General features: G+C 35.7%; 3 protein-coding genes across 6 annotated transcripts in view; all 3 read left to right on the forward strand.

Moving 5' to 3' along the window:
* The window catches only part of LOC144235139 (E3 SUMO-protein ligase RanBP2), a 73,829-nt gene extending 71,359 nt beyond the window's left edge, over window positions 1–2,470 (forward strand). Inside the window, exon 27 of the mRNA XM_077768544.1 lies at window positions 2,295–2,470. Coding sequence (XP_077624670.1) covers window positions 2,295–2,470 — 176 coding nt within the window. The remainder of the gene's footprint in view (window positions 1–2,294) is intronic.
* Window positions 2,471–3,137: 667 nt separating this feature from the next.
* LOC144235144 (E3 SUMO-protein ligase RanBP2-like) lies at window positions 3,138–5,390 on the forward strand. The gene is made up of 3 exons (XM_077768556.1): window positions 3,138–3,368; window positions 4,149–4,483; window positions 4,881–5,390. Exons 1-3 carry the CDS (start codon window positions 3,227–3,229, stop codon window positions 5,184–5,186), a joined length of 783 nt encoding a protein of 260 aa, XP_077624682.1. The 5' UTR covers window positions 3,138–3,226; the 3' UTR covers window positions 5,187–5,390.
* A 3,022-nt stretch (window positions 5,391–8,412) lies between these two features.
* CCDC138 (coiled-coil domain containing 138) overlaps window positions 8,413–14,023 on the forward strand; it is a 108,483-nt gene continuing 102,872 nt past the window's right edge. For all 4 annotated transcript variants that reach the window (XM_077768566.1, XM_077768568.1, XM_077768569.1 and 1 more), the window contains exons 1-4: window positions 8,413–8,567; window positions 9,992–10,049; window positions 11,520–11,640; window positions 13,533–13,660. In XM_077768566.1, the coding sequence (XP_077624692.1) occupies window positions 8,475–8,567; window positions 9,992–10,049; window positions 11,520–11,640; window positions 13,533–13,660 (400 nt within the window). In that variant the 5' untranslated portion in view covers window positions 8,413–8,474. The remainder of the gene's footprint in view (window positions 8,568–9,991; window positions 10,050–11,519; window positions 11,641–13,532; window positions 13,661–14,023) is intronic.

Raw genomic sequence — 14,023 nt, forward strand, 5'->3', positions numbered from 1 at the left:
CATCTGTATTTTTTAAGGAGATGATTTTATAATTTTCTATTTTTCCAGTTTCCTTGATCAGATTTGAATATATGGGCTGTGCTAATTTATCGTAATAAGTCTATAATTGGTAATGTCTCCTATCTTTTTTGGTGGTTTTTCTATTTTTAGTCCATATTGGTGTATCATTTGCAGAAAATAATACATTTCTTGATTGTTTCAAGTTTATTGGCGTATTATTTTCTCATTCTTATAATGTCTTTTACATATTAGATTATAGTATCACGTAAACCGTTCTTAAACAAGATGCTTGATTTGTGAATAAATTTTACTGAAGATACATACTGAACATGATTTATCTAATTCAGAATAGCACTCTTTTCCTCTCACATGCTTACACTGGTTTCCAGCATTCACCACTCAATGGAAACACATACAAAACATTTGGAAATTTATGAAGCCTGATGCAGGCTTCAGGCTCTGAGCTATCAGCATAAAGCCTGATGTGAGGCTCAAACCCACGAACCATGAGATCATGACCTGAGTCCATGCTTAACTGACTGAACCACCCAGGTGCCCCTCTGATCTTAAACTTTTTGTTTTGGCTGTTTTTAAGCTCCGGGGAATCTGTTTTCTCTTCTCTTGCATATGTAGTGATTCCTTTTTATTTTAACCTGTTCATTTTTTGTTGTTGTCATTTTTAAAAATTCATTTTCTTCCAAAATTTCTATTCACATAGGTCTATCAATCATTCTGTGTCTGTTGTGCAATATTTAATATGGAAACTAAGAATAATAAGTTCCTATTTAGGAGTGCCTGTCTTTGTCAATGATCACTATTTTATCATGTTTCCTTCAGATTTTGTAATGTTTTCATTAAGCCTGGAAACATAGTGGAAGCCTTTTAGGTATTCTTACCTAAAACTGTTACTGTGAAATTGATATTGATTATTGACATGCATATCTTTATACTAGTTACTGTAAAATTCTTTCTCCTGGTCCTTTCAGATCAGTGGTTTTCAACTCTTGACTTCATACTCGATTTTCCTGGGAGATGTGTTTTTTTGTTTTGTTTTGTTTTTTTGTTTTTTTAACGTCTGTTACATTGGGCTTTCTGGGCATGATAGCCCAGGCATTGGTCTTTTACAAAAGCTCCTGTGTGATTCTAACAATGCACTCAGCATTAAGAATCATTGCTTTAGAGGAATTTTGAAAAATTTTCCCCATATCTCTCAATGGTTTTTGGGGTAATTAAAATTTTTTCTCTCCTTGGGACTTCCTGAACCAGTTATTTTTGAGCCCCAAACCTATCTCATTCTAGATCCATGGTTATTATTCTAAGAAAGCCCCCACACAATCTGAGGTTGTGCTTTTCTAGTTTTCAGAGCATTCTTTTGCAGTATTTAAGTTTGGGGGTTTTTTTCCTGTTTTTTTTTTTTTCATTAAGTCTGGCTTAGAGGGGGTTACTGTTAGAGATATTTTGTGCTTTTTTAAAGTTGCTGAGTTACTTTTTAAACGATCTGTGTTATTTTTGCATTCTTAAAAGTTTTTAGTACTGGATGTAGAATTTTCAAAGGTGATTTTATCAACAAGTGATGAAAAGTTAAGAGGTGTTTCTATACTCTAAGGTAGGCTGAGTCATCTCTCTTTAGATGGTGATGAAGAAGTAATTTTCATCTTCTCCAGAGTGTGAGGGAGAGTAATAGTCTTTTGCTCTGCATGGGAACCAGGGAGGTTGTCAGCCCCAGCAGGCTAGTATACCTTAAGGATAATTGAGAGTCCATGAGCTTCTCCTAGTGCTACCATCTACCACCTGGCCAAGAAATCTAAGCTGCAACTCTTGTTACTTCAGGAAGAAGTTGAGGTAGAAATGTTTATAAACATGCGTTTTGGCTACTTTGGAAGTAGCACATTTGACACCTTTGAGAGAGGATATTTTTAGATTCAAAAGTTACTCTTCTCATGTGATAAAAATGTTTTATGAAATAACCTATCTTTGATGCCCAGCTAAGTGTTCAGAGATCCAAGGTATGCTCTTTTAAAACCGTGCTTCATTACTGAAAATTCTTGTGTAGCTTAGTATCATGAAATTTGCCTAAAGCTGTGATGATCTTAATCTTTGTATCTCAAAGCATAAACAGTACTAAAGGTACTGTTTATGTACCGGGGTTGAACTTGGTTGGAGTAATTTTCACCATGTTTACTAAAAGTATATGTCATATCATTAGAAATGATAGGGATTGATAAAGTAATGGGGGGGGTTAATAGTTTATAAAATTAGATGCCACTGTTTAAATATCCTAATTTATTCATCAGATAAAAATTTCCAGTGGGCAAATACTGGAGCAGCTGTGTTCGGAACACAGTCAACTAGTAAAGTTGGCGAAGATGAAGATGGTAGTGATGAAGAGGTAGTTCACAATGAAGATATCCATTTTGAACCAATAGTGTCATTACCAGAGGTAAATATTAAAGAGTGGAATTCTTACTAATAAGGTCACATTTTAAAACTTGACATAGCCTAGCTTTGTTTTCTAGAACTAGCTTTGTTTACGTTTCTTCAGAATATTTACAGTTTTAAATGGAAGCTCTTTATTACTTATTATATATATGTAAATTCTACATGAAATTGTTGGGAAGAACTAAATTTTTCATGCATCTTCAGAATATCACATTTGCTTTCATAACATAATTCTGGTGGTAAAATACTGTCTAATTTCCTGCTTGCCAAAAATCCTTTCAGTAAAAAGTAAACCACATTTTCTGGACAGAAATGTTGTTTTAGGCAACTTTGTCAGTTTTCAACCAGAGTCAGTGGTTAATATTTCTCTTGAAGAACACTTTTTGAAACCTTTATTGTCCTATAAAAGAATGTATTTACTTTCCAAAAGGAGGAAGAATCCTCCATAAGAGAAAAATACTTAATGATGATCAGGTCTTTACTGCTTAATCCAAATCAGATGTATTCCTAGCCCTTGGATATTACCATTTATCTTGATAACTGTAGTTCAAATTCTGTTAATGCCATTACAAAGACAATGTCATGAGGAATTTGGATGTTTGGAATTTGTCTTGGAATATGTTAAAAGCAGGTGCTTATTTATCAACTGTCATAGGTAGAAGTAAAATCTGGAGAAGAAGATGAAGAAATTTTATTTAAAGAGAGAGCCAAACTTTATAGATGGGATCGAGATGTCAGTCAGTGGAAGGAGCGTGGTGTTGGAGATATAAAGATACTGTGGCATACAATGAAGAATTACTATCGGATCCTAATGAGAAGAGACCAGGTTTTTAAAGTGTGTGCAAACCATGTTATCACCAAAACAATGGAATTAAAACCCTTGAATGTTTCAAACAATGCTTTAGTATGGACTGCCTCAGATTATGCTGGTGAGTTCTACATTCAAGTGCTACTTCTCACTTTTTGAACATTTTTTGTTTTTAAGTTTATTTGAGTGAGGGGGAGAGCATAAGTGGGTGAGGGGCAGAGAGAGAGGGAGAGAAAGAAAATCCCAAGCATTCTGCACTGTTAGCGTGGAGCCCGATGTGGGGCTCAAACTCAATGAACTGTAAGATCATGACAGCTGAAACCAAGAGTCAAAGGCTTAACTAACTGAGCCACTCAGGTACCCCCCACTTTTTGAACTTTATAAAATACATAACAAGTACATAAGATAATTTTTTTAATTTAAAATTTTTTAAATTTTTTACAAATAGTTTATTGTCAACTTGGTTTCCATATAACACCCAGTGCTCATCCCAACAAGTGCCCTCCTCCATGCACATCTCCTCCCCTCCCCCCCAAACCCATCAGTCTTCAGTTTGTTCTCAGTATTCAAGAGTCTTTCATGGTTTGCCTCTCTCCCTCTCCCCCACAATTTCCCCCATTCTTCTCCCCCTTGGTCCTCTGTTAAGTTCCTCCTAATCCTCCTATACGTGCAATCATATGGTATTTGTCTTTCTCTGCCGGACTTATTTCGCTCAGCATAACACCCTCAAGGTCCATCCATATTGCTACACATGGCCAGATTTCATTGTTTCTCATTGCCATGTAGTATTCCATAGTATAGATAAACCACATCTTCTTGATTCATTTGTAACAAGTACATAAGATAATTTTTAACAGTGATTTTATTATTAAGGTCACTCTGTTTTGTTGTTGTTTAACAGATGGAGAAGCCAAAGTGGAACAGCTTGCAGTGAGATTTAAAACTAAAGAAATGGCTGAGTCTTTTAAGAAAAAATTTGAAGAATGTCAACAGAATTTATTGAAACTCCAAAAAGGACAAGTGTCACTGACAGCAGAGTTATCAAAGGAGACAAATCCTGTGGTGTTTTTTGATGTTTGTGCAGATGATGAACCCCTTGGACGTATAACCATGGAATTATTTTCAAACATTGTTCCTCTTACTGCTGAGAACTTCAGAGTACTCTGCACTGGAGAGAAAGGCTTTGGCTTTAAAAACTCCATTTTTCACAGAGTAATTCCAGATTTTGTTTGCCATGTAAGTATTTAATTGTATGTATGTCCCAATTGAAGTCTAGAAAAGTAAACCACGTTAACTTAGGAAATTGAATATTTCTCTTAAGAAATTTTCTTAAGATTTTTTTAGCTTTTTGGTACATTAGTTGTTGTCACTACCCAATTTTCTGTCCCCACAGAAACTTCCAACCTGAAATGGTTCAAATTTCTAATATCTTGAAACCTGCTCGAAATTGAGGATGGGAAAAGACCTTTTCATTTTTGTCTTTCAAATTTTCTTATTTTTAAGAACTGTATTTCTTCATTTTCAAACGACATTCTCAAGGAAGCTGGGGGTTTAGGCCTTACCTTGTAGTGGTGGTTTTGTGTATATTTTAATATTTTATTCAGGATTCCTATTAATTGATATCTTTTTTCAGGGGGGAGATATCACCAAACATGATGGAACAGGAGGACGGTCCATCTATGGAGATGAATTTGCAGATGAAAATTTTGATGTGAAACATACTGGGCCTGGATTACTATCAATGGCCAGTCGAGGCCGGGATACCAATAATTCTCAATTTTTTATAATACTGAGAAAAGCAGAATGTTTGGACTTGAAGCATGTAGTATTTGGGTTTGTTAAGGATGGCATGGATACTGTGAAAAAGATCGAATCATTTGGCTCTCCTCAAGGGTCTGTTAGTCGAAGAATTAGTATCACAGAATGTGGACAGATATAAAATCATTGTTTTTCATAGTAAGTTTTACCTGAATAAACAGTTGAAGCTTAGCTGTTATGACAATATGGTAATTATGTTCAGCTTTTGAAAATGGACATTTCCAATGTATAAATGTAAAATTGCAGCTTATAGCTGTTGTCACTTTTTAATGTGTTATAATTGACCTTGCATGGTGTGAAATAAAAGTTTAAACACTGGTGTAAATCAGGTGTACTTGTGTTTATGTACTCCTGACATATCTGTATTAAAATGGAATAATATTAATCTTGTTAAAAGCAATAGACCTTCTCAAACTATTGAAGGATTATGATATATGCAATTTATTTTACCTTTTAAAATATTGGACTTCCTGCATGGATAAACTTACCGTTTGAATAAAGGGACCACAACTTGGATAATTTTTATTTTAGATTTGAAATATATTTGGTAATTTTAACTGCTGGTGTGCTCATTTATGCATTGAGGCTCACTTTTGAATGGGTAAAGCCACAGAGGGTAGAGACTTAACCAAAGTGCTCTTCTATAATTCTTGCACCTCCTGTATAGTTAAATTAACTTTTAAGTAGAGTACCTTCTTTTCTTAAAATGATATGTAGTTTCCTGTGCCCTTTCAAAGGTATTAAATTAATTTTTACATTTTGAACAAGTATGTCCTTAGTTTTTATTTTTTTTTTTTTAACTTTTCTGTCATCTTTCTACTACCTCAGACTGCAGCTTGGTTCTAATAGAACTTGAATTTTTCCTTGCAGTTATTGTGATAAAGTATGACTATTTTAAAAAGGTCTATACCATGTTCTTTGGTTAAAGATTTGCTTTATACTAGATTGTTGCAGTACTTTTTCTGGTGAATTTTGTAGCAAAAATAAAGTGACAATTGTTAACAGCCATGACATTTAAAAAACTACTTGTGCATCTAGTTGTTTGTTCATTTTAGAGCCAAAGTAAGGACAATTAAAGTTCTATAAACTCAGACTGCCATATAATTTCCAGAGCTCCCAAAGGAAGTGATTTCTTTTAAAGTTTGTTACACACTGAAAATTTACTTGCAAGTGGCTAATGACAAAAGTGAGGCAAACCGCTTAAAAGCAGGCGGGGCAGGGGTTGGGGGACGGCATTCTCATCAGCCCACTCAGTATAGAACTACAAAGAATCTAGTTGGAGCACAAAATTTTGTGTATTCCAATGACTAGTAGTGATTTTCCTCTACCCTCCTGTGTTCTTCCCAGTGAAATCATTTCATTTTGTTTAGTGAAAGACAGTAGGGGTCAAATAATTCCATTATTTGGGGAATAAAAAATTTTTTTTAATGTTTATTTATTTTTGAGACCTAGAGAGACAGAGCACGATCTGGGGAGGGGCAGAGGGAGAGGGAGACACAGAATCTGAAACAGGCTCCAGGCTCTGAGCTGTCAGCACAGAGGCCAATGTGGGGCTGAACCCATGGACCACAAGATCATGATCTGAGCCGAAGTCTGACGCTTAACCAACTGAGCCACCCAGGCGTCCCATATTTGGGGATTTGTAAACAACGCTATTATATAATACACTTGCAACCACCAAAGGAGGAAAGGGATGTCATGTGCGGTGTGTATGTGAGTAATGAGTGATGAGATAGCATCACTAAATCCACTTGGCCACAAAGCCAAATAACTACTGAAATAAACCTACTGAAATAAACCTACTCCAGTGTATCAGATGAACTTACCTGAACCTTAAAGACAACCACGGACTACATGTATGCACATTTAATATCAAGAGCTGGCTTCTTTGGGGGCGCCTGGGTGGCTTAGTAGGTTAAGAATCCGACTTTCGCTTAGGTCATGATCTCGCGGTTCGTGGGTTCGGGCCCCGCGTCGGGCTCTGTGCTGACTGCCAGCTCAGAGCCTGGAGACTGTTTCAGTCTGTGACTCCCTCTCTCTCTGACCCTCCCCTGCTCACGCTGTCTCTCTCTCTCCTAGAAATTAATAAAACATTTGTAAAAATTAAAAAAAGAGCTGGCTTCTTTGGAGACCTATGTAGTTAATACAAGTTGACATAAAGTGTGTTGCTGTTATTGAGCTGGAACAGCTGATGCCTTTGTCGTTATTTTAGAATAAATTCCAAGTAAAGGCAAGTATGCTTTAGAGACTTAGAGAAACGGTTTTACACTATCTTCTGTGCTATACTAAAGCATTAAAACCAGGTATTAAGCTTTAAAAGCTAATGATACTTGGGCCAAAAGTTTGACTAAATGACATGTAAACTGACTTCCAATATTAGAATTCCAAAGATGCTTACAAGTGGCTTGAGGCATTAATGAGAAAGGGCTGTGATTTCTTTGTTATTTAATTGCTAATGCAGTGTAAATCCACACTGAGATGTACTTTTTTCCCCCCAACTGGCTCGATTTCATATTCTCATTAAAAATCTACTTAAAATAGAGTATAAAAATATTATTTGTACATGGAGTAATATTTGATGGCAGAGAGTTTTGGCTTAAATAATTTTCAGATAATACTTCAGTAAAATGATCTTATAAAATTCCGGCATTTGAGAAACTTTAAAAATAATCCGGAGAATCTAGAATTTGTTAGTCAAGACATGCTGTTGAACATCCATTATTTATCTATCAGCCATTCATCTTGAGAGAGAGAGAGAGAGAGAGAGAGAATCTAGGCAGGCTCCGCAGAGCCTGATGAGACTCAACCACAAGAGCATAACCTGAGTCAAAATCCAGAGTTGGATGCTTGACTGAGTGAGCCATCCAGGAGCCCTGAAAGGGGTATCTCCTTACCTGACACCATGGGTGGGGGTGGCACCTGAGGCCAAGGCTGAGTTCCCTCTCTTGAGGGGCCACATCAGCTAAGGTGTAACTGCTGTGAACAGCCCTGCTTTTTTGGTGCCTTGGACACAAGGGAGAAAAACATGTAGCAAAATTCCAAGACAAAAAAGACAAAACACCATTAATCAGTCCAAATAACACAGTGGTAACGGAATTAGTCATTAAATCATTAGGCAGGAAAAACATTTGTAACGCAAGGATGTTTTTAACATAGTATAGTGAGGCAAAGGGGCTCTGACAACGCGTGCCTCCCTCGCTGCCGCCTCTGACGATGCGTGGGTTCCATTGTAGGGAAATCGCCTCCGCCTGTTCGCACTGCGTGCGCCTTGACGTCGCTGTCGACCCCGACAAGCGAAGCGTGCCGTGCGTCATGACGCAGTACCGTTGCGCGAGCTCCGCCCCTGAGCGTCCGGCCGCGGTGGGTTTGAACGCTGTTCCCGGGGAAACAACGGTGGCCTCGGTGCACCATGGAACCGAGGGTAGTGAAGCCTCCGGGGCAGGATTTGGTAGTAGAGCGTCTGAAAAGCCGCTACGGACTAGGGGGCAGCCACTTCGCCAAGGTGAGGCTTCGCCTTTTCCCTCGGCTGGGTCTCTGGGCCCGCGGCCCGGTTTCTGTAGTTGTGAAGCAGCTTCTCCGGCAGCTGCGCCAGAATCCTTGGGGCCGCGGTTCGGAAGGTCCCCGGTTCGGAAGGCCTCCGGTTCGGAAGGCCCCCGGCTGAGGGAGCCACTCACCGGTGTTCGAGCAGGAACCAGGGGTAGCGAAAGGTAGCTGCTAGGGGAAGAAGTCATTTGTGGACGCAGATGTTCCATGTATGGGAAAAGCAAATTTTCTATCAGAAATTCCTTCACCATAAACTGTTGAAGGTTTATGTTATTACAGGCATAGTATGGCACTGTTGAAAGTGTATCTGAACTTTTATTTACAGTGACTTGAGTGGAGTTCACAAAGCGATTTTAATTCGTTTAAAAACCTTTGTATTTTGAAATAATTCCAAACTTTAAGTTGCAAGAATATACAAGGAACTCTTTTGGGCACTTCGCATGGATTTGCCAGTTGTTAACATTTCGCCACATTTGCGTTACTATTCATATTTTTGACTTTCCATACATTTTTTTCCCCTTAACTAAGTGTAATATGTAGGTGCTGTGACACTTTTACCCCCAAATATAAATACTTAAGTGTATTTTCTAGGACTAAGAATATTTGTGTATATCTGCAGTAATAATAAATCGAGGAAACTGTACAATAATATGTAATGTATAGTTCGTATTCAGATTTCACCAGTTACCTCAATAATGTTCTTAAAAAATTTTTTTTTCCTGGTGCAGATACAATCTAAAAATGAGCATTGCATTTGTTTTTTTTTCTTTAGTTGCGTTTAATCTGGATCAGGTTCTTAAGCCCTTGTCTTTTGTAATGTTGATATTTTTATTTTTTTTAGAGAGCAAGGGCAAGCTGGAGAGTTGGGCACAGGGAGAATCTTAAGCAGGTTCCAAGCTCAGTGTGAGCCCAACGCCAGGCCTGAGCCCACGCCCACCGGGATCATGACCTGAGCCAAAATCAAGAGTTGGTTGCCCAACCAACTGTGCCACCAGACACACCTGTGTTGCTATTTTTGAAGAGTACAGGAAACTGTGTATTGGACTGTCCCTGAATTTGAGTGTCTCTGCTGACTATTCCTCATGACTATATGGTTATGCATTTTTGGCAGGAATACTACAAGGATGTTATGCATTTTTGGCAGGAATGCTACAGGGATATGTGGGTTGCTCTTGTTCATTAGGAGACTTGTGATGTTGCTTCGTCCTGTTACTGGGGATATTAACTTTGACCAGTCAGTTAAGGTTGTGTCTACAAGATTTGTCCACTCTAACCTTTGTAATTAACCGTTGTACTTAGTATATAGTTTGTGGGGAACTCTTTTGAAACTTTAGATTGATTCTTAATATACAAATTAAATATATCTTTTTTTTTTTTTTAAAGTATGATTTTTCAAATTTTGATCAGGCTAAATGGAAGAGAAGATCTCTAACTTCCCCAGGTAAGCTAATAGAGTATTTTGTATATTTGGGGGCTTTAACAAATTTAATTTGAGAGAAAACATTTTTAAAAAATGTTTAGATGTAAGACTAAGTGCCAGATATCTTGCGATACTAAGCTTTCTTCAATCAGGTAGTGAACTAATAGTAATCAAGATTTTGTGGGTGAATGTGTAAGATGTCTTTAAAATCAAATTGAATTAATTTTTTTGGTGTTTCAATTGCAATATTTTTTTGCCTTTAGTAATTGCTAAAAATTAAACAGTATATTGAGTAAAGAAAACTAATTGCTATTTATTTAAGGCATAGACTTTCCAAGCTACTGGGATAATAATTGTACTGGAAGATTTATCAAATGTACTTGATAAAGATAATTGTGAGATTGGGTGCACTGGAACATTATGTGGCCATCTGGAAGTAATGTATAACTAACTATTAGTCTTTTGATTTGTTGGTACTACTTCGGTGATGTTTTTACTAGTAAGTACAGTCATTGACTTTTGAGCTGATTGCAACAGAAACAATATCATTAAAAGTTTATCAGAGTAGATTAGAGAATTTCATTTTTTTTCCAAGTTTATTTCATTTTGAAATTTTGTAAACACTCTTTTGAAATATTTCTTCAGTATGAAAAAAAGACTCAGTTATTACTGAGTCTAGTATCTTAAAAATATCTTAAAATTGTATTTTAGTTTTGAAATTTACCCTAAAATTTCCAGCTTTCTAAAATCTAACAAAAAGTATAACTCATTTAATTTCTGATGCATGTTAGACAAGAGTGCATATATTTAAAAATATTTATAGGGGTTCTTGGTTTACTTTCCTTACTTTATATTCAATCTACCTCATGTCCAAATCTTAAATCTAGATTAACAATGCTACTTTGTGAATGCCAAATGAAACAGTAGTAACAATTGACTGTAGAGATTATTTAAAAATAAAACTTAAAGGAAAAAAAAATTTCTAAATTTCTTATCAGAGAATCTCTCTTTGCCTGAATTTAGATACAGGCTAACAGTCTGTTAAATGTTCAATGTTTAAAATATATAATAGTTAAAAATAAAATGTTTAATGTTTGAGACTGATGAAGTATCATGAGTAGGTAGGAAGAAGGCTGAATTCTGAATTTTAATCTTTCTACTTGCTGGTTCTGATACTTGGATAACTTCACTAACTTCTTTAGTCCTTAGACTCCCACTATTGGAATAGAGTTAAAGGCATCTATTCTGCTTACTTCAGAGTAAGCTAGTTGTTGCTAGGATCAAATAAGGTAATAAATGAAAGAGCGTTTTGTAATCAGCAAAGTACTGTATTAATATATGATTTGATGCCTGTTTTCTGAAGTGTGCATTACAGAGATATACAGATAAGAAATTATTAGGTAATTTTGCCATTTTACCTTTAGGAGCCTAGAATGAGATTAGTATCTGATCTTAATAAGTAATTTCTGCTATTTTCTCTTTTGTTAACAGATGGTTTGGAAATCTTCTCATCTGGAGATAAAGTTGGTTCATCATTAAGATGTTACTCCAATGAAAGAAAGCATTGCACAACACCACTTTGTAGTTCATTCAAACAGTTAAATGTGAATTGGTAAAGTACCCTGAATCCTTACTGTTGCTATCCCCTCAGTGTCTTAAAACACTGGGAGATAAAGGGTGTTTGTTATGTTTGCTTTTTTTTTTTTTTTTTAAGAGGCAGTAACAGTCTGGAGCTTGCTGAATGATTATAGAGACTGATTTATTAATTTTTACTGAGAATCTCTGTGATAAAAGCATGAACCTAGCATTTCATTTGGTGGTATAATGGAAAGTTATTTACACAGTATAAAAGATGAACAATAATTTTTGTGGTTATTCATCCAGGACCCAAATGAAGACCGTGCTCCCTTTCTTTTTTTTTAAAGGATGTAGGATAAAAATGAATCCAGGTTTGTAGGTCAGTGATGTTTAACTCCATATCTACTGTGTATCTACTAGTATGGTAAGGTACATTTTAGGTAATTGAGAAAGAGATTGAAGAAATTGGTCTAGGGAGTTGGTAACATGCATGATCGAATGCTGGTCTGTGAGGAGTTAACAGTTTTATAGAGGAGATTGTACTGTGGGTGAAACCAGTATAAAAGCAGTTGAAGCTAAGATTAAAGTTCTAAATTACGTATTATTAAATGCCAGAAATAATGGCAGAAGGAAGTGGAATGGGTATCAAGAAGAGGTAAACATTTTGAAATAATGTTAAACCATAAAGATGTGTACATACACAAAATGAAATGTTGAGATAATTGTGGGGAGAAGAAAAGTTAACTATGCCTAAAATATACATACGATATTAATGTAATTGATATTTGATAACTTGAATTTTTTATATAATTGCCGCTTTCTCTACTTAAATGATTTAATCCATATAAAGCACTTAGAATGGTGTTTCGTACACAGAAAAGTACTCAAAGTGCTATTATTATAATTGTTACTACTCTTTCATTTGGCATTCACAAAGTAGCATTGTTAATCTAGATTTAAGATTTGGACATGAGGTAGATTGAATATAAAGTAAGGAAAGTAAAAATTGCTTTGAGATTATGAATTTCTGGAATTCATTTTCTTGTATTTAGCTGACAGTTTTATCAGTTTTTGTTTTTATATACGATTTGGGTATAATTTCCAGTTATAATTTGAAGCATTAGAACTGTGAAAGTTTTTATAACATTAAATAGTTTTTTCATAATCCCTAGTTATTATCTAGTCTGGAATTATAATACTATTCAGCACGGTAGCCACAAGCCACATGAGGCTATTGAGTACTTGAAGTGCTAGAAGTACAAAATACACAACGGGTTTCAAAGATGGATAAAGAATGCAGAATGTTTAATTTTTATATTGATTATATGTGAAAGTAATCTTAGATGTACTGTGTTAAATATAACACATAATTAAAATGTGTCTTTTTATGTTTTTAATATGACTACTAGGAAATTTTTAATTACCTTATGTGATTGAATTATATTCCTTTGAACAGCACTCCTCTAGATATTTCAACTTTGAGGTCATCTTTTTGGAGAAAACACCGGAGATTCTAGTTCTGCTCTCCCTTACTAGTAATGTCACCTGTTAGTTACTTAAATTCTTTGGGATTCAGTTTCTTCCTGTTAGACATCACTATTTTACCTAAAATTACAGCTGAAAGTACCTGTTATATTGACCTCACAAAAGTATTAGGAATCAAAGGAAAGAGATTGGCAGTTGTAGAACATTCTATAGGTATATGTCATTTTAAATTATGCCCATTTGAATATGTAGAAAGATATTTGTAGTGAGTTTTTAGATCATTGACTGTTACTTTTCACATTTTTATGCTTTCCATTTTAAAATGTTTACTTGTTACTTTTTTCAATTTTTTTGCTGCTAATATTTGAAAAGCACTTTTATTTTTTTTTCCAATGCTATATAAAACTTCCAGAATGCTGTGACAGAATTTTTTTTTTAAAGCCTAGATGATGAACTGGATTCTTTTCAAGATTTGAAGCAAAAAAAAGCAAACGAAGAGTTAATTGAGAATGATCATGGAGTTAGTACCTCCAAGATAACCAAGCAGTCTTTTAAAGACATAGAAAAAGGTAAAAGAAATACTCATTTTAGAACAATAATTTCTTTCGTTCGTTCGTTCATTCCTTCTGTTTTACTTTCTTTTTAATGTTTTATTTATTTTTGAGAGAGAGAGAGAGACAGAGCGTGAGCCAGGGAGGGACAAAGAGAGATGGGGACACAGAATCCGAAGCAGACTCCAGGCTCTGAGCTGTCAGCTGTCAGCTGTGAGATCATGACGTGAGCCGAAGTTGGACGCCCAACTAACTGAGCCATCTAGGTGCACCTAGAACAATCATTTAAAAAGTAGCTTTGTTAAGTAGAGCACATAAAGCTTATCCTGAAGTAATAACACTGGTTCTCAGGTGTCTGTATATTTCTGTGCTCTGCATTTG

The sequence above is a fragment of the Crocuta crocuta genome, unplaced genomic scaffold (genome assembly GCF_008692635.1).
Source record: "Crocuta crocuta isolate KB4526 unplaced genomic scaffold, BGI_CrCroc_1.0 scaffold788, whole genome shotgun sequence".
Classification (NCBI taxonomy): Eukaryota; Metazoa; Chordata; class Mammalia; order Carnivora; family Hyaenidae; genus Crocuta; species Crocuta crocuta.